This window comes from Hirundo rustica, chromosome Z, assembly GCF_015227805.2.
Source record: "Hirundo rustica isolate bHirRus1 chromosome Z, bHirRus1.pri.v3, whole genome shotgun sequence".
Taxonomy (NCBI): domain Eukaryota; kingdom Metazoa; phylum Chordata; class Aves; order Passeriformes; family Hirundinidae; genus Hirundo; species Hirundo rustica.
In genome coordinates, this window is record NC_053488.1 from 8,624,474 (window position 1) to 8,652,351 (window position 27,878).

The window sequence follows — 27,878 nt, forward strand, 5'->3', positions numbered from 1 at the left end:
GGGGGATGTACAAGGCTATTGGGCTGGTATAGTCACAATTTGAAGGGTGAAGCAATCTCATTTACCATCTATTCCTTCAACTAACCAGTCACTGAAGCATACGTTTAAAATTCTTACAAGTTCTCACTTCTCTCAAGTTTAGACGGTACAGAATATATAGAAAATCCCTATCTGCATGTCTCTGCTTTCTCAAGTACTAAAGTTTTCTTCAGCATTTAGTCTTTGAGGGCCTTGAGGCTTCTCTCATCCTCCTTGTCTCCCTTTATATTTAGAACACGGGTTTGATGTTTGCACTTTTCAGCTTTGGTTTCTTCCCTTCCTCATCTAGCTGCACAGTAGAAGTCCACCTCTCTTCTCTCACTGTCATTTTCTTTGAGCTCCACTCAAGAAAAGCAACCCAAGAAACACCTGCACAGCTGCCCACCTTCACCACATCAGGAGTTGCAAACAAGCAGGCTACTTTCTCATTCTGCTTGTTCAATGACCCAGCAGTGCCCCAGTGACAAAGACTTTAATCTCAGAACATGGAGAGGAAGGTGACAGGTGAGACTACAATTCAAAGTAGTGCATGCATTTACATCAGACTCGCCACACCTGACAGGAGTTTTACACATAATCAGCTCTTCAAATTATTCCACTCTTGGAGTTTGTGTTTGCTCCACCATGTATATTGCTTCAGAAAAGACTATATCTAGCTTACACTTCTGTTTACAAAATTGATTGAAATTATAAGTAATCATTGCTTGGTTAGAGCTCTTTCAATTTAGAAAAATGGCAAGGGGTGAGGACACAGCCAGGTCTTCATATATCATAGGTCATCTAAATACACAGGAGACTCATGTTAGTTCATTTACTAATATTCCTTGCAAATGAGCAGACTAACTCCTTGGTTTTACTTGTCTGAACAGAATAACTTGTCAAGTCCTGTGTCTGCTATACCTGAAACAAGTCATAGCAGTAACTCAAATGTTACACAACCAAACAGCATCTAAAATTAACAAGAAGCTCTGTACCAACACAGTCCTAGGATAGCTCACTGAATGAAGAGGTAACTTGTTAAGTTCAACATCCCATGTTCAGCTCAAACAAGACCGCTATTTAAAAATAAAACAATTTCACACAGTGTAACTCAAACCCACAGAAGTACTGAGCACAAAAAGCTCCACACAGAACACACTACCAACTGACAGAAGTCATCCTATAGAAACACTTTCAGTTTCCTGAATTTAATATTGGACATTAGCTCTTTAATGGCATGCACTTTCCACACAGATTAAAACACAAAGAGATTCTGCTGACAAGATAAAGCCAAGGCAACTTCAGCATATAGTTGGAACTGGATGATCTTCATGGTCCCTTCCAACAGAAATCACATCTGTGCCTTCATGTCCCATATAGTATTTAAGTCAAACCTATGTCACTGACTCTTAAATTTTACCTCCATTAAGCTACAGGCACAAAAGCTCAGCCCAGGCCCACCTGCTAACAGGTAGTAACACTTACATGGTTCCTTCACATATCTGTACCCCCTGAAAACATGGTCCTTTCTATCTACATGTCTACAAATTTTCCAAAGTCATACATATTTCTGTTGGTGACATTTAAAACAGACTCTCCTTCCACTGTCACGAAACATGCACCAGGTATTGCTGTTTGCATTTTGACATGTTCACAGTATTAAGAAAATACTTTTATTACTGTAGTAATCACCATTTCATCTCTACAAATAAAAATGACAAAACAATTCGATGGGAATTTCTGGGTGTAGTTGAATTTCCAAGAGGTAATCTCAATGACAGCTTCAGTAAAATACACATTAGAAAATTCAGAATCAAAGCAGGGCTTTCTCCAGTTTCAGGGAAATGCTTAATGCTAATTACCTCTTTACACAATCATTAAGCAATAAATAGATTAAAGAATTTACTACCAACTTAATTCTTCACACCTTCTTTAACAAGTCTTTCCAAGAGATGGTATCAAAATATTTTTCATTTCATTAGCAGTAAGACAGAATTAACTCAAAAATAAATTTAGAAAGAAAACCAGATATTTTCAGGGCTTATTTTCTCTTTACTACTAGAAAATAATTTGTACTGATCATGCAAACCACTGCTGCTGGTGTTATTTCACATTTAGAATGACAGAAAGGCATCATATTGTAGCAAAGTATCTTTTCTTTCTCCCATTGCCCGTCTCTCTATTCGCATTAGGCAAATACTGTCTAACAAGAAAGAACTGAAATTAATACTCATTTTATAAAGGCAACTGAATTTCAGTACACTGTGGTAAAGAATAACACTAAACCATGGTAGGCCTTGGCTTCAGAATTAAATCCTATAGATGAGACACCAACACACCTGAAAACGCTCTCAACACTAGCATAAAGTTCACTAAGGCAGCTTTCACTACTTCCTTGAGAAAATTTATATTTGCTACAGTTATGCAAGGAAGAATTAGATTTTCCATACAAGCTACTTCATTAAAAAACTGCTAGTTCACAAAATTTAGTCTGCCCCAATCATGATAATTGGCTAGGGAAACTAGTTAGAGCTTATACAGGTTGTCTGCCGCAAAAGGCGCATGACCAAATGGATGTCAAAGAGATCAATTTTCTGACCAATTCTGTAAGATTCGTTTCCACATGGATTTGTCACAGAAGGAGGAGACCAACAAAAATGAACTGAACGGTTTCCTGACATAATATTAATTTGTCTAAATCAAGGAAGTGACAGCATCAGAAACACCATGATGGCACTAACAGTAGTTGCCAATAACTCCCCTCTGCAGTCTTAGTCTCATTCTTCGAAATACATAAAAATAAAATTTCCCAATAATTATATTAAATCAACAGCTTGTTCTACCATGAACATGTCTTTATCTAAATTATTAGGAGTTAAAGACAATAAATCAAGTACTTTATGAAGCGGGTTCAGAAGTACAGTTTCATTCACAATTCCAGGGAGGTTCCATCACTAGATTACAGTTCTACTCTGGTACAATCCCATGATCTTATCCCCTTAGCCTGAAAGTAGAACATTTGATTAAAAAGGAAGATAGCTGAATTGAATCATGTAAGACAGAATTAAAGACGCCTGAAAGTTAACCTAGCTAGGATTATTTTTTTTAATTAGTTATAGTTTACATCAACAAGTTCCCATATTTCATTCAGGTTTTTTACTAAAAATTTAAAAACCAGTTTCTTTAGCCTTTCATACCTTATTCTCTATTTCCAGCGCTAGTAGAAATTACAGGTGCTCAGGTAGGAGCTGCAGTACATGATTAAAGCATTGCCATGATAATATACACCGTAATTGCTATCCAAAAAAATAACTACCCCTAAGGTGAAACAAATCTGCCTGTTAATTTTATATCTAAGCTTCTAAGCTGTGTGCACACTTCAGCTGTGCAAGACGTATGCAATAGGCTCATAGATCAATTCAGCTTGCTAAAAGGAACATATTTGTAAGTGTTACTCAGGATTGTGGGTTTTTCTTAAAAATACCTGCAGAACACAGGCAGGTTATACAGAAACTTTTTGAGCAATCCCAACTATTTCATACTGAGCAACCATACTCCAAGATGGAAAAAAGGAGTAGCAGAAGGATTCCTAAGCCTTCACGTGGGGCCAAAGGCACAAGAGGAGTGCATGCTTCCATGCACATTCATGTACTGGCTGATGTACAGAATTACTAGTTTAAAAATCTCAGCTTTGAGTCCCTGTAGATGTGGTTGTTCATCTCAATATTTACTGTCTGGAAGTAACATGATGAAGGCACACAGCAGCATTATAAAGTGGACATTCACAGCCCTCAATTCTGCCACGAAGTCCACACTGCCCTGTGCTCTGACTTGATGCCCCACCCTCCCAGCCACAAATTATAGTGGTTCTTCACACTAAAGACTTCTTCATCCTTTGTCTTATCAGAAAATGCTCTTGTGGTAATTCTCCCTAGCAGCCTGATCAAAGACTACTGCTCCCCTTCTAGTGGCAGAGAAACCCTTCTCAGAAACTATGACCTGAGCCCTGCCAGGCTGTCCAATCATTTTGACAACTTCCAGACACTGAATAATTTAAGCAGACGGCATACACATTCCAAGCTATACTAAAACTGAACTTCTCAATTAAAGGCCTTCAAGGTTTGCACAAAACACTTCAGACTACCAGAATACATGAAGCCCCCCTTTGTCTGACCTAGTGAACACTCAACAGGATGTTGCAGGTAGAACAGCTACCAATACAGTTACAGTCTAGGCACATGGCCCCAAGGACCAAGCAGAACATCCAGGATTTGTCAGTATCATCTGAATTAAGCAAAGCCAATTAATGCAAAACCAGGCCTGTCACCACCCTACCACACACAATGACAGTGCCCATCCAGTGCATTGGATGTTTTCTGTAAGAAGAGATTCTTTCAGATGCAGAAAAAACCTCAACTTAGTAGTAGCAGTATTACTCTAAAGCCTGCTGCTGCAAAAACCAAAGCTTCATTTATCATCAGAAAACCCATTTTGGAAACTACCCCAGAGCAGAATATGGAAGCTTTATTGGTGCAACAGGATCTACACAAAATAATATCCTAGAGTTAGTGTCATTCCTTTTGCATTTGGTCTGTTCCAGCCCATGAAGCAATTGCTGCAGCTTTCCCTTCATTAAGAAAGTTTAAAATTCAACGTCAACATTACTAACTAAAACTCTGCAAGCTACAGTACACACTCCTTACATAGGCAGTCTTCTAGCAACATCAGCCAGCCAAAAAACTTCATATTTCAACATTTCAAAGGTTGAGTGGGCTTTTTTTTGCGTGCACAGATTTCGTATTACAGAGATCTTCAAATCATGTGACAACACTGTTGAATGTTGGAGGCAAAAGAGATTAAAATGCCAGTTGATTCTGTGATTACCCCAACATAAAAATGAATTTTTCTGTTTATTCTTTTATTAATCCAAGCAGCTATACACTTGTATTTCTGAATGTGAAACAGCAGGACTGTTGATTTTAAAAGAGGTGTAGTTTTATGAAAATTCAGTAACTAGGTGTTATACTGTACATAGGCCATGTTCTGCTTTAAGCAGTGAGTTCCTATTATTTCCAAAGATGACAAAAGAAATAGAGGTATCACTTTCATCTCAAAAAGCACAAGCCCAAACATCTACTTAATCAATAAATGTGCAATATTACCTTAGAGAGTGAATTAGAACTTCATGGCAACTACACCTCCTAGTACAATGCAGCACATTAATTTTCATATTGGACCTGTCACCTCCAGTAATTATTTTCCCCAAAACACAATAACACTATCCTTAGACACAGAAATAGGATTTTTTTCCGACTTGCAATTCTGTAAACAAGATGGAGTAACTTGTAGGGGACTAGTACGCATTTATCTGGAAAAAGATACTGACAGACAGAAAGACGCATTCACAAAGCCATTTATAAATAAGTCATTTAGCATTATGACAAGAAATACCACGCACCAATAAGCACCAGGCTTGCTTCCAAAGAGCAACACCTTTCCATGAGAGAAGGGGAACATTCCACTCAAGCATTGTAATCCCAGGCACAAGTAGACAAAAGCGCCAACACCCCCAAGTCTCGGTCACCTTTTCCCGACTCCTTAACAAAACCAGGGAACAATGGATGCTGAGGCAGGACGGGTGACCAGCACCCGAAGGGCTGAGAGCGCAGTGCCACGGCAGGACGGGTCACCGAGCACAGGGCACTCCGAGGAACGCTGCAGAACAACAACGAGCTCGGGAGTATGCGACACACTAAGGGAACACCTCCAGCAGATAAAGAACACTTGAGACAGCCTGTACGGAACATGTACGACAGATTATAATTGATGTAAGCAGCAGTGTGAACCACGTGAGTATTAGGCTAAAAGAATTCAGCTACTCCTGATTTAACAACTCACGCAGTTGTGTTAATATTCTAAAAGTACCTAAAAAGCAATGCTGACACACTATTTTAAAAGCCGTGTCTCAAAGGCAGAACTCAAAACAGATCAGACTGCAAGCCTTCTAAAAATTATAGTAAAAATCTTGATTTATACGGAAGTATTTCACTATTTGGGAACTCAATTTTTTTAAAAAGTGAGACTGAACTATCTGACAAAGACTTTCATTAGTGCTATAATGAAGTGCCAATATATTTTTTTACTACAATAACAAATCACAAGGCATGTGCAACAATACATCTCAATTATGAAGACCCAGGGTAAACATCTGCTGTTATAAATTCACTTGGGGGGCAGGTGGAGAATTGAATCAAGTTGGACTACCTAAATTTAATGCAGAGAAGTATCAGAAACTTTATTTTTCAGTGACACTGCCAAATCAGCAGCAAAGACATTGCAGATACAAACATGCAAAAATTCTGTTTTCCACTGCTACCTTTTATGCATGTGTCTTCAAAAACAAAAGAAAAAGAAAATGAAAATATAAAGAAAAGCAGCAAACCACCAACCAAACTCTTACATGGCCCCACAAAGAAAGTTCTGAGGAAATTATTAGACCAGCATTCATCTTTACCTTATTTATAACATTAACTGAATAGCTATATTACAGATTACCGAGGCATGGCATGCTTGATATCTTTCTCTAAGGTTTCTGATAGTGTTGTCTTGAAGCAAAATACCTAAAATTTCACAGTGATTTTCTCTATTTCTGTCACCTATTCTAGATCTAAAATCTATTTCAGATTTTCTCCTAGCCAGTGGCCAAGTAGACATAATTTTAAATAAAAATTATTGCTGCTAGCTTCTGCTAGACTAGAAAGTGAGAGTCGTCCAGTATATTTAGAAGCATTACTTTTTTACGGTATTAGAATATCTCAAATTAAAACAGCTGTATGCTTGATAGAGTAGAGTTACAGATTGCTTAAAGATAAAATGGCTAACCCGTAAATATATTCATAAAAAGGTTATACACGTATGCACATAATATTTAATTATTTTGGAGCAGCAGCCAGCCAGGGAAGCAAAATGCCTGTGGAATAGTACGGGTTAAAGAAATCAGAAGTCACTGAGACAACTAAGCTGCATTACTTTACAAAAATTGCATGCTTTGATGTTTATTCAACCCACTCCTGGATATTAAGGCTCACCACACAGAAATCTCAGTAAGCTTCTTTTTTAGTAGCTGTTTTTATAATTGTCTTCTCTCCCCTCCCATCATTAAGCCTCCCATCATTAGAATGACAAACACACAATGATTATTAACAAAGCATCATCAAAAGAAGAAAAAAAAAAAAATCACCTCTATTCAGATGCTACTTATACAACAGGGAAGCAGTCTCCTAATCTAACTTTGAATAGAGATTGCTTTCTTTTATATCAAACATACCTAACATTAAATATCAGGCATGTGTGCAACACATTAAATCATTAATTCTAGCACTGTAATAGCTAACAAATCATTAAGAGTTCACGAAGAATGCAAAGATAAACAGGATACCCATTTCACCTTTTGACATTAACAAGCAAGAAGGGGAGCACATTTGCGTGGTAGCACCACTTGTAATATCCATATTTTTTTCTAACTGAATAAGATACATGTGTTAACAAAGTGGTCGTGACATTTCTGGTGGCACATGCTGCTGCAGAGAGATCAACAAAGCATGAACTTCAACTTGTCAGATCAAGAGAAGCCAATTTTCAAGTGTAATAGCTCAAAATCCACACATCTTAAAAACAGAGTTTAACTACTTGCTGTTAACACAAACTCCTAGACCTCCTAGCCTTTGCTCATCCAGTGTAATCTATCATGAAAGCAATCCAGTTCACTTCCATTTGGCTACACTGCCTGTAGGATTATTCCACGGTAAACTCTGGACTATATGGGTTTTGGGCACCAAGGGTGCCCAAATCTTCTTCTCCAAGTGACTCATCCTCTGGTAAATACCTAGAAACTTTTTTATCAAATTTTAACTTCTTACATAACATAATATGAAACAGCATAACAATGCAAGGGGAAAAAAGCAAAAAAACCCTCTAATTTTCTTGCACTTGTGGAAATTCAAGGTCTAAACAGGTAACTAAAGGTGCAAGACTGAAGTCTTACTGATAGCTGCTCTTAAGGCTTTAAAAGATGAGTATCTTAGTATTGTCACTGTTATGTTTGAGAAGTCTGCCACTAGCAGCATACCTTGAAACACTTCAGCTTTGAAATTATTTACTTCAGAAATTAAAAAAAGCACAGAGGTATTTACACCCCTGCCCCCAAGAGACTTCATGATCAAACAAATTACCTACAGGCAGATGCAATATGGCAAGAAGTACAATGGCTTAGAATATTTAATAGCAATCTAATGCAGTGCATGATGAAAACAGAAAAGGAAAAGTAAGAAGAGGAAATCACACCATTTTCTCTGGCCTTACAATTAATCTAGACAAGTATTAAAAAAGTTGTGGGTTTTTTGCATCTGTATGTAAAAAAACAGATCATGGGATTCTAAACATGGTTTCTTGACCTTCTTCTACCGCAGCATAAAAGGAAAGCAATTATGGCTTTGGAATCTTGTCAGCATATACTGCTTCATGGTGTCATATGGGACAAGCCTTTTCAGCAGCCACGTCTATGCATGTTTACAGTCTTCCAGTTTAAAGCCCTGACAGCACTTAAAAATCCTTCACTGATCCAGTATCAACCTAATGCCTGTACTTGCATAATCCATCAGTAACTAATCTAAAGCAAATGGTCAAGATTCTCCTACCCAGATTTAGTATCCCAGCCTCTCAATTTAAGATGTTACAAAGTCTGAAAGAAGCTTCTGATTATGGCTTCTCTAATAAGGGAGAAGTTTGAAAGGTGAACACAAGTCTCTGCCTGAGTCTGTAGGAGGCTGTGATGAACAAGATCAGTAAGACGTTATATGTAGTACATTTTCTTCCTTAATTTGGAAAGCTGTCCTGGAAGCCAGGGAAAGCAGGCCCAGGTTCCTGCAGGTTTATCAAACACCCCCGCAACATACACATATATAGAGAGAAACTGAGTATCCCAGTAGAGATTGTATGACCTCCAAAGCTATTAATTAGTGGTGACAGCCTGATCACGCTGGGTCATCACCATTACTGTCAGAGGGTAGGCTAATGACATTAATGACACACTGCCCACACTTCTCTGTACAGGAGAAGCTCCACTACAGTGGTCCTCTCCATCAGGATACACACTGACATACCTTAAAATAAGAGAATAGGATATTATGCAGAGATTAATCGTGTTTCCAGCCTCCAAGATTTTTGCATGAATTCCTGAGCACTCCAAAACCCGAACGTGGATTTCTAAGCAGCATTTACAACAGACTTGTTGGAAAGATAAGAGAGATTAAAGATGTTCCTTATTCCTTCACTTTACTGAATCTAGCTATCCTGTCCACCCTGGAAACACCTTCAATTTTCCTGTCAATCAGCATTTGACCAAGGAATAGGCAATCCAAACCACAGTGCCTCAGATAAAGTGTCTTGATTACTGAGAGAAATCCGTAACACTGCAATTTGGCTTGGTTCTTGCTTAGATAATGATAGGTTAGGAACCTGTCCCAAGGCTTTTTGACTTCAAATTCTCACCTGCTCTAAGAATTCCCACGTGTGGTCAAGCAAGTGACAACACGAATATTTAACCAGAAGCAAACAAATAAGAGAGTTTTATTGCAGGAGTATCACTGTTAGCCACTTGTGCACAAGAAATCGGTCCACTTACTACTCATTACATAAATAGCTGAAACATGCATTCCACACACATTCAGTGATAGACTGAACTGCTAATGGGTAATGACCAAAAATAACAACTCAAAGTATTCCCCATTTGTGAACATGCCAGGGTGGTTTGTTGAAATGGAGGTGGCGAGCTCTTGGGTATGTAATGGCTAAATCTCTGAGCTGGTAAGACAGTGAGTGAATGATAGGCTGTGAGTGAGATAGGAGCCAGATCCCATGGACACAGATGTTACCTCCTGTCATCCTAACCTGCCCTCCTTTTGCACAAACCACTAGGTTGTGGGGCTCTCCCTACTTCACCCCCGGGAAAATACCAGGACATTTCCCTGCAGCCTGAGGGTGTTAATATCTGTTAACAGGCCCTAGTGAGACTCAACTGCATAATGGGACTCAACCACATTGGTATGATGGGCAGCTGTGTTGTCTTAGAAGGTGTAAAGGACTCCTGATGTGCCCCGTGATCCACAACACTACATCATCCAGTACTAAGCTCCTGCCCTAGGGGAGGTACCTAGGCATCCCCACCTCAGCTTGACTGAACATAAACCAAATATATTTTGTGTTCTGGGGATTTTCATGGGGATTATTTTTTCCTAACACTTCTTTAGGACTTTGCCCACTAACAGATGGATCTGGTCTGTGACCACCACTCTGACCAACTGGATTCAAAGTAACCAAGAGTGCTCTGCAGCAACCAGGTCTCAGCACAGGGCCTACAGGTGGTGACATCTCCACACTCTTGTCCTTTATCTCTTCCCTTCTTTTCCCTTATGCATATCCTTGGGTGATGTTTTTGTGCTTTCACACTGTAGTTCTTTCATACTGTAACACTTTCATGGTGGTATATTATTATAAAAAATAAAATGGCTACATAAACGTTTTCCCCTGCAATCAAACTGCTCTATAACAAACCCTACAAATGTGTATTTACGAACACTGATCATTTAGTGTCATTTCACTCTAATCCACCCCAAGGGATCAATTAACAAGAACCTGAGTTACCTTTACCTTCTACAGTGAGCTGTAACATTTCATTGGCATCATGGATCCATTGGGTGTGGTCCATTGGTATAGTCCAAAGCCATTGCAGAGTTTTCTTTTGGTAATAAATCCAGCCAACCTCCTGGGGGTGGTGGGGAAAAGGACATTGACCCTGAGTGGGTTGCTGGAGGATATTATTGCTGAGGATGAGTGAGGTGGTGGCTGTCCTTTCACGGCAGGTTATTAACATACCCATCAACTTCACTTCAAGGAAGGAAGGAAACAATATAATATAAGGAAACAAGTGCCACCATCCAAAACCCTAAGTGGCACACATTGGCAAAGTCTTAATCTAAGGATATTGAATAAAGACAGCTGAAAAAGAAAACTAATGTGTTCAGGCAAGCAGAGAACAGAAATACAAGGAAGCAAAGCAAAAGCACAGTCAATGGACATCAATATACTCCCTCAAATAATGAGACTAAATTTGGCAACATAATCAACCTGAGAGCTCAGAAATTTTATAAGCAGTCTCCTTCTTTCTGCTTCTTCTTTTACAGGCATTCTCCTTGAAATGCAAAAGATAAGTAAGTTCCTGGAAAAATCTTCGCCTGTTAGCTTGACAGATGCCCAATATCTCATACAACCAAAGTGTTTCCTCACCTAAAACCAGCCTGAACAGATGAAAACAAGACTTCAAGAAGAAAGGGAAAGCTGTGCAAAAAGATTTCCCTTTCTTCTTAAAGTCTTGAGGCCATTGCACAAACATCGAGTCATCGATCCTTAAAAGGGAATTTTGGGAATTCCTGCAGTTAGGTCACAAAAAAGGACAGATTTTCCCCCATCTTCTCTTTACTTGCCGCAGTCAAAAAACAGTGACAACAGTAAACAATCTTCCAGTAACTGAAATCCAAAATAGCAGCTATACCAGAGTACCAATACTCAGAAGAAGCAAAGGTTACTTCAGCAGTTTCTTGAGGGAACAGACCAATAAAGACATTATTTAGAGTCAGTGTAATATCATTCACCCAGTGGGCGTTTAATGAACAAACTTTTTTACTATACATCACCTTTACTCTCGACAACACTTTCTCCTTACAAATCAAGACAGTTACTGGTACGATAAAAAATCTGGACATTCTATTTAGACACTAATACCTAGGAAAACATTAGATAGACAATACTGAGAGGAAAAAAACATCAGCAGGGATTTCAGTATCTGTACTGTTACCAGGAACTAAAACTTGACTGACTTGCATTCAAAAATCATCATCTTCTTCTGAACAGTGAATACAGAAAATAAATACATTCCTCCTTGGTTTACACACCACAAAACCACTGCTAGGCAGAACAGAGCAAGTGTTTTCGTCCAGACTGTGAAACTAAAGGAGGAAGAACAAGGTCTCACTAGAAGCATAATGCCTCTATGAAAAGACTTCTATGCATGGCAGCTCTTCAGGAGATGAAATGACAAATACAGAAGTGATACACTAATCCACATCCCGGAAAGTAATTACACAGTACAAAAGATAGGTCCAAAAATTAATCAAGAAACCCCCAAAAATAGATAGCCTCCAAAAAGCAAAACCCACAACCCTTATCAGATTCCCATGCTTCACTTTTTTTCAGACTGCTCACACAAATACACAGACTCACAGCTCTGAAGAGTTTCAAAGTAAAATGTCTGCTAGCATCAGTGTTTCTTCCCCTCAAAGATCTGCTTTCTGGATATGTATGTAAGAACTTGCTAACGACATCAGAGATAAAAATAGCTGTGTTCATGGAAATCATTAAATTAGGCCAGCGTAAATAAGCCAATTATTCTTTTTCCTCTTTGCTTTCAAGTAGTCAAGCTACATCTTGATTTATTTCTGAAAACTGTTCACCTCTACAATTACCTCTGGAAGAAAGGCAACCAACTTCAGCATACAACTGAACACACACACCTCTGCAGTTGAAGCCTCATTAAAATAATTTTACTGCTTAGAAAATTGTTTATATAATTCTTCTAAAGAAACAACCACTGGTGGCCCTATGAAAATAAAAGTAGCAGAAACTAGTGTGGAGAAAACGAACTAAAAATAAAGGGAAGAAAAAAAGCCATGTCTACAAAACCAATTCTGTACATTTTAAACCTATAGCAGGGCTATAATACAGCTGATAAATCAGCCCATGCTAGTAAGTGCTCGAGGCGGAAGCCAGGCACAGAGCAACAAAATGAAGGTAGCAAATCACAACCCCAGGTGCATGGCCACATATATTCATCATGCCACATAAATGTGGAATTGAGCCATCAAATTGGACAACCTGAGGCCAGTGCGCTGCACACTACCACAGGTACCCTCAGCACCAGTCCGGCACTGCAGGGTCCTTAACTTACCTCTGCAACATTCTTTCAAATCTGCCCTTGCCCTCCTACAGAAAGGCAATATATAATCAAGAGAACAATGGAAAAGGAGAGGGCTTTCTTGTACCTTTCCTAAGAGCACACCTGTTGAGGGAACAGAATACCTTAATCCAATTAGTTATGGCATTCTCAATCTTCTGTATCCAACTGCAGCAAAATTCTGACCTCCATGCAACTCAAATTAACTAATAAATATTTATTAAAGAGGATGATCGATTTAAGATGACAAAAATGTCTTAAATCCTTGACAATAAGATGACCAATGAATTCAGCTTCGGAACAGGTAAGTCTTCAGCTTTTGCCACAATAAAGGCTTTTTCTTGGCAATCTTTCTTCCTAAAGCTAAAATTACTGTTAAAAAAATGTTTTAATTAATACTGTGTTCCCCTGCCACATACTCCTACTCTTAAGACACTTATAATATCCACCTCTGACAAATTCAACCTGCTTTCACTAAGAGTTGTTGAAATAAAAATGTACACTACAAATACAGGTTTGATTTTTAAAGATCTCTCAACTGACCTCATTTACTATGTAATCTTGTTCCCTTGTAGGAGAAAAGGAAGTTACACTTTTGCCTAGTGAACCAGGCTGTAGTGAAGCTGCAGTAATAACTGGGAGATTGTGAAGGATAAACAAGTTTTTTCAAGATCTCGTTTAAGTATTCTACCTTATTGATACAATTATTTTATTCTCCCTAAAAAAAGTAAAATCTAACAGTCTTACCCTCTCACACAGTAAACCCATTTTGGGGATGTTACAAATACAACACGCTGTATTATGATATCAGTACTAACGTTTACACTTAGCAGATTCCAAATGACGGATTTTTCTTCTTACATGATGATAACTGAAAGGTGTACCTTGCAGTGACACAGGGACAGCTGTTCAAGTTCCATACCTGAACCCACCTATGTTCAGGTCTACAGAACCCAGCCAACAGCAGTACCCACTTCCCTATACACATCCAGGGACTATGGGGGTGGAGGAGAGAAGCTAGAAAAACAGTTTACATATAGTCTAAGTGATGTTCTAAAAATGTTATTGCATAAAGAAATAAGGCACAACTCTTCCTCAAAGAAGCAGTGACATGCCTGCATATCTACTGCAAATAACATTTATGGACCCAAACCATATTTTGATGGCAGGACTGGATTCCTGTCCTCTTCAGAGAGGACATCATCTTGTTTCAGCTTCACTATATTATAAGATATGCAGATATTACTACAAGTTTGAAGTAACTTCTTGGCATTATTACACAGCCAGATCACTGGGTACGTTTCGAGAAAAAATAAGCTTCCAGCGGAGAAACCAAGAGCCCAGCATCAGTTTCCAAAGGTGATGTTTGAAGTATTAAATGCATTTTAACTGTAAAAGCCTGTATTCGGGAAAGGGAAAAAAAAGGAATTTGTAAACTGAGCAGATTTCAGCTGCCAACCCGAGTCAGCTATACGTGCACAGAGCTACACCTACCTAAATATATACAACAACACTTTCCAAACAATCTCCTTTTTAGAAAGTTTTTAAAATGCCATATACATGTAAGCTACCGGCCGTGCAGGCCTTGGCCAGCTGCCAGCCAGCTGACCCAGCCACTCTCCTCAACAACACACAGGAGAACGTAAGATGGAGAAGTTCGTAACTCTAGACATAAATAGAGATTTCTTACCAATTACCATGATAGGAAAAACAGGTTCAGCCTAGGGGAAATTAGTTGGCTAATGAGAAACAAAGCCTGATGAAAAGCCTTTTCAAAGCTCAACTTTATTTACAGCTCCTCTACCTCTTTCCTCACAAGAAGTGAAGGGGATTGGGATTGGGATTGGGTGCTGGAGTCACTCCATAACAACTCTTCTCTGTCACTCCCTCCTCACAGTTTTGCCCTGCTCCTCCATAGAGGACACACCTGCAGCCTTCCACTGCCAGCACCTGGCCACCTGTGCCCAGTACCACTGCACTTTTGGAAAGCACCTGAAGAGGACTTCATGAGAAAAGACACTGAAACTCACCGAACGCAGTGGATTTACACAGGGGCTCATGAGCCCCAAAACCTGTATTCCAGATTTAGAGAGCCAAGGAAGGCAGACTGCTCACCATTTTGGCAGGCATAAGAGATTTTTATTTTCCTTATAGACGCTCCCAGAAAACTGGGTCTGCAGACATCAAGAGCAGACTCTGCAAAGACACCCTTCAGTCACTAACAGCACAGAACAGGAAAGGGGAGAGAAAAACAATCCTCGATTCCTTTCGACAATTTCAGCCAGATACTAAAAAGCCTCAAAATTAGCACCATTACATCTATGTGACTGAGAGCCAAGCAATGAAGGCTCAACTCACCTGTGTTACCTCCATCCAACACTGAGTTTGCCTCATGATATTTTACGTGATCTTTTATTTCATGCACACACAACCACAAAAAAACCCACTTGACTTAAGAGCCAACATGGAAGAACACCTGAGTATGCACTATGAGTATAATAAGGTAAACAAGACAATGACAGTTTTGATGAAGTCTTTTTATAAAAGCTCTCCAAGTGCTTCACTGGTTGGCCACATACAGTGATGTGCTGCAACTCCAAGCACTTAGGAGCTGTGCTGAGGCCATCACCAATGTATACTACAACACTCAAAGCACTTCAGAATGCACCTTCTATGCCTCCTGCAAATGCAGACACCAGAATTATTTTAACTGCTATGTCTGTTGGAAAAAACCCTTCAAAGTCAATTTCCACATACATATTTTTACTCATATTATTTGGATCTTTAAAGTATATGCTTAATGTTTATAAAAATTTTGCAGCATGAAAACAGTCATAACTGTTGAAACACTAAAGGAAATCACTGCAGCCATACTAGACATTTCTATATATGCTTGTTAATACTCTCTACTAAAAAAATAAATAAAAATCTTATTATAAAGTTTTCTACATCATGTAAACAAGTATCATTAATCCACTGAAGACCAACTGTCTCCTACACACATGTATTAAAACTGTGTCGTTTTAGGGGAGTCCTTAAATCTTAGGATCTAGCTTTATATCTAGTGTAAACACCGATCTTTTGTTATGAAAGTATCTTTCGCCCACAGGTCTATTGAAGCAGCTTAACTGGCTTTATTTGGTCAATCCAAACAAATGGAGACACTGCACAGTTACCAAAACCAAACCGCAGGAGGCAGCTGTTAGCAGTACCATCAGAAATTAAAACAGATCAAGCCATTCTACTTGTCCACAGTTGTTAAAGTATAGGAAGCTTATGTAGTTTTCTGTGTTTATGTATGTATAACCTCTTTATGGATTAAAATCATGCAGAGTGGTATTGCTTTGTCTCCTAGGAAACAGGCAAATCTATTTAAAACAACTATACCTAAACACGGGAGAGATACTGCCAAAAACTAACCATACATAGGAAGAAAGTTCCTATTCAAAAAAAATTAAGGTAGGTAGAAAACACAGCCTCAGACAGTCAACACTTCTCGGAGGTGGATTACCAAATTCAAACCTAAACAGTGAGGATTAACACACTAACCACCTGTTAATTCTCTCATGAAAGCACATTACCTCAACAATAGCCAATGAAGACAGAGGGATTCATGACTAATGAAAAACACCACACCCAGTCAGAAATTTCCACTGAAATGACTGTGTTTACAGTATCACTGAAGCTGCAACTGCAGCTCTTGCAGACACACTCAGTTTAAGTTTATCCAGTAAAAACAGTTCATGCTTCAACTGCTGACTAAAGCTCAACACCGACTAGAAAAACCTGGCCAGGCACCAACCACGAACTTCAGGTAGCTGATCTGGGGGCAGCACCATCAATACCCAAGCCAGCAAGGACTCTACTGCCCTTTAACAAACCCTGAGCACGCCTAGGCTCCTGTACAACTGCCAGTGCAAGAGGTCATCAAATCCTGAGATCACACTAGTGCTGATCTGAAGTAATTTCCCTCAGAATACGTACAATGTGTACTGCCCTTAACAACATTTCACAGCACAAATCCATTACCCTTGGTTTGTGGTACTTGCTTGTGCAAGTATGATTCTGTTTCCTCATCTGTTGTGTTGGAGCAAGATTTCTGCATAAAGTCTATCTTCATACAAGACAACTGTAAGATCCTTTTACCAAAAGCTGTATACATGAAGTTTTATTGTCAAAATAACTTTTCTGTAGCACAACCTATTAAAATTCCCAAAAGGAAAGAATAAAAGGAAAGGCATTAATTTAATGAGAGGATTACTAGCATTAAAATAGTTATTTTTTAATAACACCAGCAGGAGGATTTCAATAACTGCAACTAGAGATAGGTGAGATACTAGCACACCTATACCCTGAAAAACATTCCCAACTTGTCCTGGAGTAAAACCCAGGTCCCCGGAGATGTCTAGTTTGCTAACTCCAATTCTGTCTTCGTTTTTCGCTGACAGATCTATGACTTAATATATCTACAACTTTAATCTGCAGTTTCTGCAATTTATTTTTTCATAATTTAATACTGAAACAACATACTAGTTATGAATGTCTTATTGGGAAAGTACATCTGGAATGAAAGTGCTCTAGCTCACAGTGCTGTAAAACCTGTCTCTACCTGCTTGTAAGTTACCAGGGCATGTGTAAGTGTGAAGCTATTTTCTTGTTGTGCACAAGGTATAACGCCAGTTTCTGGCACAGCTGCTCTCTTGGGCAGCGGCAGGTGAGGTAATGCAGACTGTAACAGCAGGGCTTGCAGTTCCCTCCTGTCAGTGGTTACCAACATAGCAAAGCTCAGATGTGCTTTTCTTCACCCTCAAATAAGCTTACACCTAAAGTGCCTGATAGTATGGCTTTAGGTTTTTGTGTATTTTTAATGTATTTTTTCCTTCAATTTGTGTCCAGTGGTCCTTTTAGTACAATGCTAATACTATCAGAAACACAAAAATTATTGAGCACCGTGGAGAATGTTTTCCCCTAGTGTACTTCATTATACCTTAACTGAATCTCTCTCCTCCTCCTCTAAAAGCTTTACCCTACTTTAACTATAGGATCACTGCTGTCTGAATGTAACCCTTGAAGTTTCAGTTGCCTCAGTTTTCAGCCATTAGTTATAACCTCTGACAAGAGCTTAAAAATGTGCATGCTGAGTTTGGGTGGAAGCACACAAAAACAGCTACCAGGATGGAGGGTAATATTCAGCAAAGTGATACTACCGTGAATCAGCAGAAATATTCTTCAATTCACATCTTCTTTCCTAGAACCTTAGAATCACTGAAGTTGGAAAAGATCATTGAGCCCAGCCACTAAGCCAGCCTGTCAAGTGCTCCACTAAACCATGTCCCCAAATACTACATCAACATATCTTTTGATGCTCCATACAACCTTAACACATACTCAGTGTGAATATATCTACATCCTCTCAGCAGAACTCAGCAACCCTGAACCCACACCATAATTCCAATGGTTTGTGGTTCAGTAAAGTCAGGAACTCAATGAAACTCAAGCAAGACAATGATGGTCACTGCTCTGCAATGGCAAACAAGTGATGTGCCCAAGGTCATCTCCTTGCTGCTTCAGCTGTAACTTAGAACCAGATTTTCTAAATGTATGCACAGCCGATTCAATATACAGTACTCTGCTTGTTGCAGAGCTGTTCCAAGGAAATCAATGACATCTTTAACTTTGGAGCGTGTCCTCCAGGGGAGTAATGTGTTAACACCAGCAGTATTTGAACAAATGGGAAAGGGGAAGAAAGCACTGACAGCAAAACTCACCCAGAAGCTTTACATTAGCCCAGCTACTCATCAAAGATATGAAGACCCAGTTGAGCTTAAGGATTTCCCTGTGACGTTTTGTAGACAATCTCTTCTGCTAGCTAGCCCAGAACAAAATATACTAGGTACAACTCGCCCTGCCCTTACCTGCCATGTACTAAGCACAAAACCAGAAACAGTATGAAAGTCATCCGAGGCATTGTTATATGGCCCAAAGAACAGCTTTACAATAAAAGCACCCACTGAGCCATAGCTACAGCATTATTACGTTCTACTGAAAGTTTCCTGAGGTAACAATGAAAATCAAATCAGCAGTTTAGCGCAGTAGTTCATCTGCTTCATTCACCCACAGCTCTCTTCCTCAGGATTGCAAGGCTATTAAAAACAATGCCATCATTAATAGTCCAAGTGCAATTAATTATATGGTCCCGCTAGCATGGCAGCATGGCCTAACAACAGAAGTTTGTAAATTGGTATAGAAGCACCGCCCCGTAAAAATTAAAAATGTATAATAAATACATAAATAAAAATATAATAAAAATATAATAAAAATATGAAAATATAATAAAAATAATAAAAATATTAAATTATTGTATTATATTAAATTACATTATTAGTAAAAGGATATCTTGAGATATACACAGTTGTTTAAATAGAACTCTGCAAAATGTATCTTACACAGAAGCTTCCCTGTCAGGCAACAGGGAATCTCCCTTGTCTACTGAAGTTCCCATCATATAATCAATTCTTTTCATAGACACTTAGTAATTCTGGAACAGGTTTTTTGTAGCTTCTTTTGTGGCTGGGGTTTTTTGCTTCTCCTGGAAGTCACTTCCAAAGCTGTTTGTTCAGAAAGGAAAAAAAAAAAAAAAATTATTTTTCTAGTTCAAGACTATACATGTTACCCAGTAAGAAAAATGTCTTGCATTCATTCCTGGTTCCCTCTTGAAATATAAGTTATTCAGTATAGAAACCTGTGGCAAGGGCAGTTAGGCTGTTTATACTGCTGAATACTTAAGCTTTAACCCTTGAGGTGCTTGTAGATCACTTTTGAACAGTGCAAGTTCATTAGCTTAGTTACATTTGTACAGGAGCGCAAGGCATTCATCCCCACTGCTCCTTGGCTGGAGCCAGACAGTCTTTCAGATTTTGATTCTTTCAGAAAATTTGATGAGGGCATCCCTTTCTGGTAGAAAAGTGTAAGTAAAACCTTACTTAGCTCAGTAAACCAAAAGCTATGATAGGTTCCTGGCTTGATTTCAAAGCACAGCTCATTTGCCACCACACCCCCATGTTTCTCAGCTTTTCAGCTACCTTGTCCTCAATTTTGCTTCCACTCTATCACAAAAAATGAGCTACCAGCATTTTATGACTTTAGGCAGCAGTCTCCCACATGTCATATAGCTTAAAACCCAATACCACACAACTATTATAAAGTATCTAAAAGAATTTTAAATGCCACAGCTGCAAGAGAAAAACTGAAAAAACCTGACAAATCTGAAGCTGAAGCAAGAAATTTTAAAATTTGGCAGAGGGACCTTGTGTGTTTTAGACTGAAGAGTATTTCAAGCCCACATCACTGTTTTTAAAGGAGCTTAGCAATGGCACAGTACTGCTGGTGATTAACATAACATAACATTGAGAGGCTCCCAACATAAGCTAGAATGCTGCTTTGCACACCAAAAACAACAACTACAAAAAATTTTAAAAATAGAAACAAAACAAAAGTTTTCTTCCTTTTTTTTTTTTCCTTCTCTGTTGTAGAAGCTGTTAAGAAGACTGGTATTTCTCTTAAGAGAAAGCCTGAGCAGGTCAGTTCCCCACCCAGCAGAACAGGCAGACCCTGCATTACTGAAGTTCTTAATAACAGGCATCAGCTTTATCATAATGGATGTACACCAGCCTGGTGTCAGAGCAATTTTACTAAAGGAGGATTCAATAGAAAACCTTCGAGACTTAGTTCTCGTTACTAATCTTTTCAGAGTCTTTGCACCCCTTATTCTTAAGTTCCTAAATTCTGCATTTCAGATTTTTGCTCTAAAGGAAGGGTAAATCTTTCTACCATGCCTTGTACAGAAAAGCACTGATAGTTAATGCTTGCCAGCTTTAGGTAGTAACAAAAACAGTAGTATCAGAAACCAAGTATTTGATATGTGTTAGTGCTTCAGTACCGCAATTTCAAGCACAGTTGTACTTTGGGAATGGGGGACAGAGTGCATAATATGTGACCTACCCAAAGGCAACCTACCTCATTGCACAAATTGTTGCAGAAGAAGGCTACCTAGCTGCTCAGCTTCCTAGCTCAATGTTCTCCTCATTTACACTGTGCTTGGCCATGCTTTTATGCCTCAAGACTTTGGACTCTCTTATTCCCTCCTACAAACTCAACTTTACACAAGCTGTTACTGCTAGCAAAGCAGCCCCATCATATGGAGCTTCCTCAATGTACAAAAGCAACACACCTTGTTATGTTTACCAACATTTAGTTCAAAGAAGCTTACATCCAGCCAACACCCTGTCAAAGGCAGCAGAACACGCTGGACTCAGGCTGTACTCCTTCTACAGAGCTAGACCTTTTCAGAAAAGCCATCTCTCTACACTTGGTTTCACAGTTGGACGTACAGACACTAAGGGACACTGAAGATCAGCCTCAGGACTATGTCCACCAGTCTGAAAAATCTAAAGGGTGCAAAAGGGCCTCTCAACCATTTTTGCAAACCGTTCAGATTTTGAAGACTGTAATTATCTGTTTTTCACCCACCTCTCTGCAGAAGAATTTTAAGTAACTAAACAGTTCTGGCGCAAAAAAAAAATAGATATGCAACTCAATGTATGATTCTGCTTCTTCACTTCTCACTTGTTCCAAGTGAGAAGATAGATGTTCTGGTTATAGACTTATTTATACCCACCAAATTCTTGAAAATAAGTTCCAGAGAGCTGCAAACATTACTACTGTACAGATACTCTCCAGCATCAGGCAGCAGCACATGGCTGTTTTAGATTAAGCCCTCAACCCTGTGCCTCTTCATGTCCCAGAGGATTTCTGAGACAAGGGTACCTAGCAGCACACACCTTCAAAGGCCTATCCTGCACAGGAAAGTTTTAAAGTAGTAGACAAACATACATTTTTTCATACTAAAAGCAAATCAGTGAAGTCTTTTACATGAGTCCTGAGACAGCCCTACTCACTTAAATCATCAAATATTTCCCTTTATAGGTAACTTACCACAAACATATCTAAAAAACCAAAAGCAATGCTGCTAGTCTGGCTGACATGACACAAGTAACAGTTTTATAGTTGCTCTAGACTAGATAAGTGTTTCATCTAATCCCACCACAATCATTTTAACCCTGAGAAGAATACATTTTTTGATGGCATTACTATTCTTTAGTATGAACTAAAGATCACACTCTTGCAATCAGCCTATTCATCTTTAGCTAGCTTTATCATTCAGGTGTGCTACAACAGGGAAGAGTCCATCACTCTTAGAGACAAGAAAGCCTGAAACAATTAGAGGAAAAATCTATGGTATATCCATACAGTCTGCGAATGTCCCACGGTTACTTCTGCAGCAGGATAAGCAGAAGGGGAAAAGGGAACAAAAACACTAGCCTAGGTCACAACGACACTTTGCCAGAACTACCACCACCTCCATTACACATAGATGCACTTGTAAAGTATTTTGATTTCCACCCCTCTCCCAAAGTGCACCACAATTTTGTTGAGGTGAAGATCTGGCACACGATCTGTAATGCTGAAGGGACTGTACCTTCCCAGTGGGCATATGTTAAAGGATGAATGTGTGAAAGAGCAGTTTCTAGAGCTACACATTCTCAACCACACTCCTCACTTTGCTAAGAATACTCCAATGACAAAATCTTAGCTTCCTAGTAATTAAGTCTCACCATACAGGGCTCATGAAGCTGCAACAGATTGCAACACAAAGAGCAAGAAGGCAGGTTCAGGAGAAGAGTTAGCTGCAACAGAAAAAGCTTTTTTACTCACTCTGGGCAGTGAGATACCTTTTTTAATACACAATACACACTAACTATGTAGTAGGAGAACACATAGAACAATCAACTTCAAAGTTCAGTGGACACTTTTCATGAGAAATCTTATCTTGTCATGTTGCTCATCATCTCAATTCTTATAAACCTGAATAGTCACTTCAGTGCCAAACACTGAAATTACAGAGCAAGAACTGGAACTATTTGAGAACAAAATACCATACCTCCCTCCTATTTTTTGTGAATGGTTTTAGGTTTTAAGGGAGTTTTCTTAAGCATCTAGAATAATGAAGAGAACCCAGTAGGGTAATTCAAAACACACTGGCAGGTTCAGAAAGCTCTGGATCCATTTCAGGCAGCTGTGTTATACAGCAAAGTATGATTCTGAAAGAAATCTGATCCTTCTGGTTTGTTACTGTGCTTTGGTAAGCAATGTGTAGTTATTGTGACAAGGTTTATAGTGAGGTGATGGAAAAGACAGACAACTCCAAGACAAACAATTTTACCTTCAGATCCTTGAGAATACTGGTGTAAGCAAGGAATCCATAGCCTGCCTTCATTCTCCTTTTAAGAAACAAGGTTAAACCAGGTGAGCTTTCACCTCCCCTATAAAACACTAATATCTGAAAGCCATGATCAAAAAAAGGATATCCTATGCTGAACGGAAAGCCTGTTAAACATTTTGAATGATAGAAACTACTCCAGCCAATGACACTTGGCACCATTTGCCTCAATAAATTTCATTAACCATGTCTCCTGTTCACAGTCACATTTTTGCCAAAAGGAAAACCAGCGTAGAGAAGACAAAAATACAGCAGAAAGGAAAACAGGGAAAATGCTGGAGTTTTTTATATTTTTCTTTGTTCCCACAATGCCAGTCCAGTATTGACTACTCAGAGACAGCAGAAGCAGACAGATTTGAACAGAAAACATACTGTTGCCCACCCTCAACTCCTCTCTTGATAGTCTGGAAAACACTCTTTCCAGAAAAGAGAATTCTGAAGAGATTATGGAAAAAATAACAATAAAAAAACCCTAAACAACCACATGGCATTAGAAATGCAGTGACCCATCACCTATACAGTATTCTCCTTGAGTGCCCTTCTCCATGCAATCCCATCCTGCCTGCCGTCAGCAGTTAGCCACTCACCTCACAAGAGCACAGGCAAATAATCTGCTTGAATTCATTTGTGCTTATGTGCTTGCTATCCACAGCACCTCAATGCACATATGTTCCAAAAGCAAAGCACATCTCAGATGTTGGTGTTAAACACTTATTTAATTCTCAAGTGTCTAAGATCTCAAAGTAAGACATAAAAAACACTTCAGAAACTGATGACTGTAATCTGGTAAACTACTATTTGTTTTTACTTACATGAAATGAGAGATTGTTTTTCTTCAGGTATTTTGTGTTTTGTTTTTTAAGGTGAACTTTATGCAACTGTAGGATGAAGTAATGACAACAGGGAAGAAAAAAAAAAGTGATGTACCATCTCTTCCCACCCCTTCCTTCCCCGTTTTCCTCCAGGACTTAACTCTTTCAGACATGATATTCCGAAGAGGCATTACCATGCTTTCAGTTCTACAGTCTAATTTCTGAATATAAAAGAAACCGACCTACTCTATCGAGATAGCAGCAGTAAGCTTCCTTCACTGATGTGGGGAGACAAACCACTTTTTGGTAGAGTAGAAATATTCATATCATTCTTCAGGAAAAGACATAAAACTTATAATGGACCACAAAACGCAAATTAGCTGTCTGGGGTATGTAAGAAACAACACTGCTTGAGAGACCTCTAAAATAATGTCTCTGTTCTAGCAGGTCTGGCAAGGTGTAAATCTGAGTATGACATCCTGGTTTTTGACATCTTGCTTCAAGACAGATGTGACCAGCTAGAATGAGTACACAGGACAACAATGATAATGATCAGATGTCTGGAAACACATTCTACAGAGGAAGATAAAGACACTCGCAATGTTTAGTCTAAAGAAATCCAGGAGGAGACAAGGTTCAAGTTGTCAAGGATGTCTTATAAAACATCACAGAAGAAGAAACAGTTCTACTGAAATACCACATGAAATGGTAATGTGTATGGGAAAATCTACATGTTTTCTAACCATCCATTTATTTAGTCTGGAAACATTTTATATGTCATGACTTAGAAGAATTTACTGAATTTACACCTAAAGTAGAAATAGAGGTAGCAGGACAATCTGTTCCACTGCCGTCTGAAGGATAGCGAACAGCTGTGACAACAGATTCAATTCTGCTATGCTGGCAACAGGAACAAGGACAGGACAAGAGGAGAAATGAAACCTGCAAGCACAGGATCAAACACTGGGGATCCATATAAGTAAAAGAAAATCACAGAAAACATCAACATTTTCATTATTTGACAGTAATTAAGTAGGATGTCAGTGTGAAAACAGTATTTTCAAGCACTTCTCTCAATGGGATACTTTCAGTAGGTGGCACATAAAGAAAGCCTGAAAGCATCTGTATGTACATCTTGGACCTCAGCCTTGCTTTCTTCCACTGTCCTTAGGGATTTCCACATGAATAGATGCCCTCTCAGTTTTAAATTAACCCCTGCACTCTAATGCACTGTGGCATCTTTGCACAAAGAGTTATTGTACAGGTGGATTTGCCAGGTGGTTCTGCAGGGAGGCAGAAAGTCAGCTGCAAACACTGAATACACCAAAATGACCAAAATGGAAGGATGGGCAAAATCAAGCCTGGTTTCAGGTAACAAAAGAGTCTAGCAGAGGTGAATAAAGGGGACAGAATAAGGCTGCATATTCTAAGCAAACTCTCCCACAACACTAACTTGAGTTTATGTTGCTATCTTCTAGCAGTACTAACTGAAGGTGAGATATCAGATTGCCCTTACAGAATTTCAAAATTCCATAACTGCAACACTGAGTTATTTCTGGGCTTACCTGCTCTATACTGTCAACTGAAAAGATGCCTGTAATTTATCTCCAAACCACACACAGAAATAACAAGCCTTTACCAGAAATTCACTGGTTTGCCAGCAGCTCCGAGTTCAGCTAACTGAACAGACTCTGTGTATTTCTACACGGTATTATGCAGGCTTACCAACTGAGCGCTAAACCATCTAGACACCACGTAATTGTGGTAAGCATAGCCCCAATCCCACACGTACCATTCCTGCCCACAAGCAGGGTATCCTAATCACCTAGCATTGTGCTCCATGCTAACAGCAGCTACGGAGCTCCCACTCAGTGCAGTGAAAAAAGCAAGTTTACACCTCTGTGTATTTTAAAAAATGCATATATCCACATTCATTCTACTCCTGACATAAATGCATTTCGCTGCAAATACATTCCACTCTTTGGGGGCTCATGCATTTCAAAGAAGTAAGGAACCTGGTCTGAGTTTGAGTATCTAAGGAAAAAAAAAAAAAAAAAAAAAAAAAAAAAAAAAAAAAAAAAAGAGGGGGATACAGAAAGGTATATTTAGTTCCAATTCATCGTGCTGTTCTATAGCTGTATCAATTAAACAGGATGCCTTAGGAAAAGAGGAAAAACAGGAGCTACACAAACAGCCATTACTGCAGAGGGAAACATTCCTGACAGCCACAGCTCAACTAGTTGAAAATAACTTGTTCCTCTAGAAATGCAAGGTTTCTCAAAAAAAAACCTCTGCACATCCAGCCGCATAAAGGCACAAAAGAAACACCAGCTAAGAGCAAATTAAAAAGCTGACCGCACCAAAAGACCGCAAGTAAGGCACACGGGCGGATACACCAAAGCAAAGTAAAGCAGCGGACAAAACAATGCACCTGGTTGGGGTCATGGCTTGAAATAGGTTAAAGGAGCGCGAATCATGCAACAAGAAATAAATAAAATAATTTTGAAAAATCCGTCTCAAGACCCTAAAAGGCTGTTTTACTGTAACATTGTGGGGTGGTTGTTTCGTTTTAAGAGTGCCGTTAGAAGGTATGATCTTTCCTCCTAGATCAGGAGACGAAAGGGAACAACACGCGTATCACACTGTGGATCTATCACCCACAGAGCTCCTCCATGATCCACAGCCTGTCATAAACTCTCACCAGAGGATTACTGTAGCGTGGGGGGTTGCCCATCACTTCCTTCTGGCATTAGAGTTTGCTTTGGAGCAATGCTTTCCAAAGGTGGCACGCTCGGGGGCACCAATTAAAAAAATAAATTTAAAGAAAAAAACCAAAACCTTTCCTAAAATAATAATAATAATAATAATAATAATAATAATAATAATAATAATCCCCTCTCCAAAAAACCCCAACTCTCAATTATCGGCAGCCAGAGGGGCTAGAGCCGGCAGAGCAGAAACGAGACGGTCTCGGGCTCAGCCGGGGAGACTGACGCGAAGGCGCAGTCCCCAGGTGGGCACGCAGCCGCTCCCGGCCGCGGGGTCACCTCGCCCGCACCCCGGGACGACCCGGCGCGGCCCCGGAGCAAAGGCGCGGAGAAGCAGCCGCCGCCGCCCCGGCCCCGCGCACCTCCTCATCCCGCTCCTCCAGCGAGGCGTCGTCCTCCGCGGCCCCGCCGGGGATCGCCCGCTCCGGCGAAGCCGTCGCCCCGCCGGGGGCCGTCGCCGCCCCGCCGCGGCCGCCGGGCTCCCCCTCCTCGGAGAGAGTTTCCGAGCCGGAGGAGGAGCCGGAGCAAGAGGAGCCGACGTGGCCGGCGCTCCGCGCCCCCTCCGAAGCCGCCGAAACTTTCTCCGCCATGGCCGGGAGCTCAGAGCCGCGCCGCCCGCATGCCCTGCCGCCGGCAGCCGCGCTCCCCCGCCCCGCAGAGCACAGCGCGGGAGCGGCAGCCGCGCTCCCGGGCCGGGCCGGGCCAGGCACCGCGCTCCGGGCGGCGGGCGGCGCCTGCGGGCGGGCGGGGCGGGCCGGGCCGGGCCGGGCGGAGCCAGCGGCGCGGAGGGCGGGCCCGGAGCGGCGGAGCGCGGCGGGAGGGAGGCAGAGAGGCAGGCAGGTAGCGGGGTCGGGGCTGCCGTGCGAGGGAGGCTT

General features: G+C 40.1%; 1 protein-coding gene across 1 annotated transcript in view; it reads right to left on the reverse strand.

The window, feature by feature from the left end:
• The window catches only part of MAST4 (microtubule associated serine/threonine kinase family member 4), a 278,078-nt gene extending 250,485 nt beyond the window's left edge, over window positions 1-27,593 (reverse strand). Inside the window, exon 1 of the mRNA XM_058423983.1 lies at window positions 27,366-27,593. Within this exon, the coding sequence (XP_058279966.1) occupies window positions 27,366-27,593 (228 nt within the window). The remainder of the gene's footprint in view (window positions 1-27,365) is intronic.
• Between the last annotated feature and the right edge of the window lie 285 nt (window positions 27,594-27,878).